The sequence below is a fragment of the Suncus etruscus genome, chromosome 8, assembly GCF_024139225.1.
Source record: "Suncus etruscus isolate mSunEtr1 chromosome 8, mSunEtr1.pri.cur, whole genome shotgun sequence".
In the NCBI taxonomy this organism is placed as follows: Eukaryota; Metazoa; Chordata; class Mammalia; order Eulipotyphla; family Soricidae; genus Suncus; species Suncus etruscus.
The window spans coordinates 78,869,518-78,877,495 of record NC_064855.1 but is presented as its reverse complement, the minus strand read 5'-3'; the positions used below and the strand labels follow the sequence as shown (position 1 = coordinate 78,877,495).

General features: G+C 34.6%; 1 protein-coding gene across 2 annotated transcripts in view; it reads right to left on the bottom strand.

Annotated features, from left to right (window-relative positions):
- Positions 1–226: 226 nt before the first annotated feature.
- The window catches only part of TDRD3 (tudor domain containing 3), a 138,580-nt gene continuing 130,828 nt past the window's right edge, over positions 227–7,978 (bottom strand). For both annotated transcript variants that reach the window (XM_049778950.1, XM_049778951.1), the window contains 2 exons: positions 7,114–7,239; positions 227–446 (listed from right to left, as the gene is read on the bottom strand). In XM_049778950.1, the coding sequence (XP_049634907.1) occupies positions 440–446; positions 7,114–7,239 (133 nt within the window). In that variant the 3' untranslated portion in view covers positions 227–439. The remainder of the gene's footprint in view (positions 447–7,113; positions 7,240–7,978) is intronic.

Sequence of the window (7,978 nt, the reverse complement as noted above, 5' to 3'; positions counted from 1 at the left end):
AGATTATAAAATACCACATTAAGAAAGGCTATTTGGCTTGAAATTATTATTGTAAGAAATATGGCAAGCTATATACATTAATTTATTCTGTAAGTATACGACAGGTATTCCATATATTGTGAATGCAACTTCACAGAAGGCAAGAGAGTTAGTACCAGATGAACAGGAAAGATAACACTTAGCAAATAAAACAATTAAAAGACATTGCATATAATAGTGCACTGGCTTTATTGATGGTCAAAGAAAAAAAATCTTTTACTTGAAAAAGAGATTTTCTTTATTTAACACAGTATTTTTATATAGTCTAAATTTTTTCCCTAAGAGATTTTTGTTGTTGATGTTCTTAAAGTTATAATGTCCACCATGGCTGCATTTCATTGTGAAAGTGAAGTTGGAGGTCTTTCAATAGGCTCTGACCAGAAAGTTTCAGCTCCTTTCTTCACACCCTATTAAAAAAGAGAAGTAAGTCATTCAAATTGAATTTTCCACATGCAACACAAACTACTGGTAAAAATTATAAGTAAATGTGAAGCATTTGTATGACTACATGTTGAAATCAAGTTGAACAAACTGACATTTGTTCAAATAAACATTGTTAATTTATAATTTCTATAATGCAGTACATAAATTCAAAAAGTAATAGAATTTCTTTTTTTCCTTTAGAAATTCTTAAAGCTCTTCTGTCACCATGAGCTTTTTATAGCTAAATATCAGTCACAAATGAAAGCAAAAAATAGTTAGGAGTAAGTAAAAAGAGAAAAAAATCTCAAGAAGTAATATAGGAAAAAATGGGTCTATGATTTAGGAATCTGGACTAACTGAATGTTTAACAGAGAATGATCTAAAAATCAAGATACAGTTTGTCAACAAGTCACTGCCTACCCACCTCCACTTCCTTTGAAAATCTTATAACTAGTTTAGTTTACACATCAGTAATTTTATTTTGATCCCTGATCCCTCACTGCCTGCCCCCCTTAACCAGAATTTACTTTAGTTTAGCTACTTTGGGTAATGATAATCAGAAAAGAGCTGAAGAAAGGTTCGAGAATCTTGCTCACTCTTTTTGTTTGTTTTTTTTGTTTTTGGGTCACGCCCGGCAGCACTCAGGGGTTACTCCTAACTCTACGCTCAGAAGTCGCTTCTGGCAGGCTCGAAGGACCATATGGGATGCCGGGATTCGAACCACCATCCATCTACATGTAAGGCAAATGCCCTACCGATGTGGTATCTCTTCGGCCCCAATCTACTCATTTTTGTACATATATAGTAATGTCTTTTTTTTTTTCTGGTTTGGGGGTCACACCCAGCTATGCTTAGGGCTTATGTCTGTTCTGTTCTTAGCAATCATTCCTGGCAATGTGTATGGAACCTACCTTTCCACTCCAATGGCTGTCTTTATAATGATCACTTCCCTGACCTTCCTTGATTTAAAAATTTTTCCCAAGGGACATAGCTGAAAATGGGTACTTTGAATGATGAATCTCAATAAAGTCAAGGTTTTAATGTAGTGTTCAATATGTAGCTATTTATTTCAAAGTTACTTGTTAATAAATGAAACTGTGAATAATCCTTTATCAAACAAGAACCTAGAAATGAGTTCAAAGTGAGTATATATTTAATAAGTTACATTATGTCCTGAGCTTTAACTCCCTGATAATAGGAAAGTTCAGGTTGAGGCTGATGTGTCTTACAAACTCTTCCTACAAATGTGCATTTGTAGATAGAGGCCATTGAATTAGTCCTCATATGTATCTCAATTGGTTTCCTTTGATTTTGTTTTCCCATTGCCTTCTCATCTGGCTTTTTCCCACCCCTTGAGGGTGGGCTTTGTTTTGATCTCAATAAAGATTACTCAGGATGCTTAAACTGGGAGCAGCCATTTAGGTTCCTGGTTCCAGAATGCTGAAACAACTGGCTTGTGGGTGAACAGCTTGCAGTGTGAGTTTTTTGCCTGCTAAACCTTCCTAACTGTGCGGATTATTTATTGGGGGGAATTGCTACCTGACCAGTGTCTTTTGTCATACCCAGATGGGCATGGGATTCCTTCTTCTCCTCTGGGAATTATGGAACACTAAACCTACCATATGTGATATAACCATGTGTCATATCTCTTTATAAAAAATAGGACATAAGGGGCCGGCGAGGTGGCACTAGAGGTAAGGTGTCTGTCTGCCTTGCAAGCACTAGCCAAGGAAGGAACGCAGTTTGATCTCCTGGCGTCCCTTAGGATCCTCCCATATGGTCCTCCCAAGCCAGGGGCAATTTCTGAGCGCTTAGCTAGGAGTAACACCAGAGCATCAAATGGGTGTGGCCCGAACCCCCCCCCCCCAAAAAAAGGACATGAAACTAATTTCTACCCACATAATAACTTCTTACATTTTTAGATTCTTTCCTACTTGGTGATATTGTCCAGTCTACATTTAATATACTTCTTAAGCTAAAACTTTTCTTTAAAACACTCTTATTCAAAAGTTCAGGCTAGTGTTATTCATATCGAATCAAAATCTATCACAACTGATGAGTAATTTTTATGCCCATTGTTTTGGTTCACTCTTTTGGTTTATTGTTGATTGTTCATTGTTTTGGTTTATTTAAATAAGTGCTCTTTTTGTAGTCACTGAAAACCACTTGCTATGGTATGTTTTTCCTCTCTTTAAGCCTTCTGCTTTTAAAATGTGTTCAGGTCTACTCTACAATGAAACTTGAAATTAATTTCTAGAGACCTTTTCTGTTTATTAGGTATCTATTTCCTAGAACTTCTATCATGCTTCTATCACTAAATCACAATTTTTAGATACTTTTACTGATAAAAAACTACACATAATTTCTCTTTCCATATCTACTCATTAGTTCTGGGTTGTTTGTAATTCTTATGATGAGGCTAGAACCTTGAACTTTGAAGTTTGAGGCACTATCTCTTCCCAAGACTTGATTCTGTTTTGTCAATACTTTCAAATGAAATTATAGAAATTTCCTTCTCTCACTGCATTAAGTCCTAGGCATTTCCTTAGTTTGTTAACCTCTGATGCACAGTAATCTGGGATTTAATAGAAACAAGTAGAATACAATTCTCTCTGTTTGTGGAAGTGTGGCAGGAAACTTGTTTTTGTTTTTGCTTTAAAAAACTTTTTATTTAAATATACTGATTTAACAAACATACTGAAGAGCTAGCATTTTTTTGTATTTTTTGTACTCATCGGCTAGCAAAATGCCCACAAGAGAGTGTTATACTGCATTTTTAAAATTTTAATTAGATTGCCATATGGCAGCGACAAAGCTGTTCAAGGTTAGTTTTAGCCATGCAATGTCCAACACCCATCCCTTCACCAATGCACATTTCCTGCCAACAATGTGACCAGTTTCGCTCTTGCCATCTCTTGAGCTTACCGCTTTGTCAGATATTTTTCTTCTTTCTCTCTTCCATTTTTTTTTGCATTTCAAATATTGTGTTTTGCATATGTTGCATTTTAAATGTAATAGAAAACACTTTAAAAGTTTCTCGCTCTTTGAATAATTTGAAGTAAACAAAACTAAAAAATCTCAGCATGAATTATGATTCATGCTTATATTGCATGAAATCAAATGATTGTCTAATACATATCTTTCATTTCAATTGTTTATTTTCATGGCAATAATTAGTAAGAAACTATCTTTCAAGGAAACAAAATAGTCAGTGGTTTGATAACAGTGAAAATTTTTATTCTTACTATTGTTAAGCCTCACATTCTAAGACAAAATGTCAAGTAGAGACTTAATTCTATTTTATAATTAATATAACATATTTGAATTAAACCATAAAAATATTGTTCAAGCTGTATCATTTGTCTTCCATTTATAGTGATATGTTTTTTAATGACACCATCATAAAACTTCTATCATCTGTGACCAATTTAATTTTTATTAAGTGTCAAAATCTAAAACTTCTTTGACATATGTTTTCTATGTCAATGGTACAATCAAACGTAAGCATCTGGGATGGACAGAAGTTTTAAATTAGAAAACACAGATAACTACCAATCTTGTTAACCTTGAATTGATTAGGAACAATATAGTGAGATTATGAACAAACTAGTAATATAAGGGTGAGTTTATCATAATTTATTTTAAATAGCATATCTTTTTCAAAGGAAATTTTGCATGAAACCCTAAGATATATGAACAACAAAAAAAATAAAGTACTAAAGAATTCAGATTCATTCATTTGGCAACAACATACTCATTTTATTAACTCTGCCAGATCATCTCTGCCATCAATTGCCAGCACTAAGCCATCCTTACAGCTTCCTAGAGTCTTGAATCCACAACAAGGCAATCTTAGTACAATCAGAGTAGAAAATGTGGGTCTTCTTTTAAAACGTTGCTTAAACACTAAAAAGTCCTCGGAAAGCACGTAAGTAATTTCCAGTTTTCCATTCTTAAATACGTGTAATTAAAAAAAGGAAAATCAAAACACCATAAAACAAACAGTGGTGGCTGGAGTGATCTACAGCAGGTAATACAGCAGGCAGGGAATTTGCCTTGCAGACCTGGGTTTAATCTACCACACTCTTTATATAGTCATTTGAGTACAGCCAGGATTGATTCCTAAACCCTCAATCCACAGGGCTTGTCCCCAAATAAAAACATACACACAAAAATCCCACACTGAATTTATTTTAAAAATGGAAGGAAGATTGGACTGGGCAGAACTTATCCTGGGACCAAAAAGACCCTAGCTTAAGCTTCCACCTCAGATTTGTACAATAATCAAGATCTCTAATTCTAGAGGTCTAACTTGGACAACTGCAACAGAGGTCTTCCAGAAACATAATAAAAGGTCTTCCGGAAACATAATCCTAGACTTCGTCCTAGGATCTGTGCAAAAACCAAGACAACCAGTTACAGAAGACTGATTACAGCAATAGTGATGGAACAGAACTGTAGAACCTTAAAGAAAGACACTATCCAAGGCTTCATCCTAAGACTTGTGCAAATACCAAGATCTCAAGCTAGAGGCCTGATTCTATCATCCACAACTGAGCAGAAATTTTCTTAGCACCATAAAAAGTCCTTTGGTGTGAAAAGGAGCGTGTATGGAGCCTGTAGTTTTTCCCATGAAAGTATGTTTCAAGGGTGGAGAAATCCTGTATCTTTTAGGCCAACGGAATTTTCGTTCTAATTTCCCCTACTTATTGTGCCTATGCAAAAACAAAAAACAAAGCAAACAAAATTAATTTTGTTTCTTTTGTTTTTATTGATTTTTTTTGTATTTTGTATATGTTTTTCTTCATTTCCCTCTCTTCTTTTTAAATATTTATAACCTCTAGATGGACTTTCTCCGGTTTTTTGTTTCTTTGTTGTTTTTTTCTTTTTTCTTTTTTTTCAAACAGAACCACATTACTTGAATCAACTTGTTCTGCCTCATATTGTGGGAGAAAAAAATGGATGGTACCAGAACCAAACAGTCATATGAACATTGAATAAAAATAAAAAAGGATCCAACTTAAACACCAAACCCAAAGTCAATGACAACATAATCGATAGCCAATCTTCAACAAGCTAAACACAGAGGGGACCAGTTACCCTAGCAGTCCAGGGGGCAAAGGAGGGGGATGCTGGAAACTGGAGTGAAGATAGGACAACACTGGTGGTGGGATTTTACACAAGGTAAAATGGCTGAAGTTCTTACATTTTATGATTATGCTTTGTGGTTGTTTCATTCAAGCAACCAAAAATTTGGCAAAGTAACTCTTTGTGAGACTTTGGAAGTATGTACTACCTATTTACTTGATGCCTTTACATTAAACACACAGAAAATGAAACAAGAAAAAAAGTGCTGCACTGGCTTACTGAGGTTAGCCGCTATTCAAGTGCTAAATAGCCACAGCTGCTCTGATAAAACTGAATCACTTAGTAAAGAACAAACACAATGTGGACATCTTTATTACAATAAATATCTGAAATGATAGTTTGGGAACAATTTCTTTAAAATTCTTGAATATCAGCAACTGGGGACATATTGAAAAAGATGCTAAATCAAAAATAAACTTTAGTAAGATATATGATAAAAACTATCACGGGGAAACCTTGGTCTTGGCATAATGAAATAACTAAAATAGCATTAAAGAATGGCAAAAGCATTCCCTTCCAAAAGCAAGTCAAAGAAGTAGGATTTTTTTTTGTTCACCAAAATGTAGCACTTAGATTGATCACAGACTCTCCTGACTTGTTTATTATATTTATTCTCTTTTTCTAATTTCCAAATAGCTGCTCTTATGTAGAAACTTACATGAAAGTTTTGGATCAATAATATTGAAAAAATTTCAATAAGTGAACAAGGTATCTTTGTTAGAGTTAGAATGAGTTACTTTTACATCTTCATCCAATTCCCAATGGTATACTATGAATATTTCTTCCTTCTTTTCTTAAAAAGGAACAAAAAGTAAACTCAACCAGGTTGGCAATTATCAGGTTCCTTGTTTTCTTTCATTTCCTTCCTGTTTTAAAATTTAACTGACTATCAACACTTCTTTTTCGTTTGTTTGTTTTTTGGGTCACACCCAGCAGCGCTCAGGTGTTACTCCTGGCTCTAGGTTCAGAAATCGCTCCTGGCAAGCTCGGGGGACCATATGGGATGCTGGGATTCGATCCACCGTCCTTCTGCATGCAAGGCAAATGCCTTATCTCCATGCTATCTCTCTGGCCCTACTATCAACACTTCTAATGAAGAGAAGAGGTATAGAGAACAAAAAGGATTAGAGAACCAATTTACCGTGAAAGATTTGGTGGAAAGGTAATTTGTAACTATGGAATATATTTTATCTTCTTTTGCTGGTTTATTTTTGTTATACTTGGTGGATTCAGGAGTTATTCATACATCCACAAAGGACCAAATGTGGTGCTGAAAACAAATCCAGGATATCTTGTACTTGAAACATGTATTCCAGCACATTGAGCTATGTCTGGTTTCCTCTATAATATACTCTTCCATACTTTATAACTGATTTAAAATTTAAAAATATTAGTCCTTTTATTATATAACCATTATTAACCATTCATATAAGACTTCACATATTTAACATGGATAGGTGCATTTTTCTGCATACAAAAATTATCACATTATGTTCATTTTACCTGCCATCATTAATTCCGAGCCCGTGGAGGTTGGTAAAATTGCTGGGTTGGCCGAGTGGATCTTCTTGGCTGGCCATCACCTCCTCTACGGAACTCAAGAGTTTGGTCATAGGTGCCTTCTTCCTCCTATTTGCAAAGAGCAGGGATTTAACACTTCAAAAGATCTCTAAGTTGCCTAAATTAAATATATGTTCGGGCCACCCTTTTTTTATACCCTCTCAAGCTGCCCTAGGATTTACATTTTTCGACTTTTATAACAGAGTGAAGCAAAGGTAGAGGGGGTAAAAAAGTAGGGACATAAAAATTCTTTTGGTCTCTGGTAATAAAAGAATGAAATTTATAGCAAAACATCAGAATCAAATTTTCATTCTAACTAAAAAATCCATTTCCATATTACAGCAAGAATTTCTCTTGAAATGGTATGTGATGAAAACACAAAAAGCCAGCACTATAAACTTTTTCTTGAATATTTGGGTATCTAAGTATTTGTCATAGAAAGGAATTTTGTTAAGATATGAATAAGGGTCAGAAGAGCCAGAGAATGTTGACAAGCTATCTGTCCTCATCTGATGAAAACTCCAATGTCAGTAAGAACCTTTCATCTAGAGGAAGGAACAAATTGGAATGAAGAAAGAATGCAATTTACAAAGAAAGAAAAATTCATGCAAGACAGCAATCACCAATGTAAGACAGGAAATATTTACTTCTTTTTCTTACAGCAGGGTAGATCTATTAGCTCAAGGAATAGCACAGAAAAATTAGGATAAGCAGATTAAACAGCCAAAAGTATAGTTAATTATAATATTTGAAAGGACTTAGAAGCAGCAGAAATGTAGCCAACAGCCGCACTGGTTTCTTACTGAGT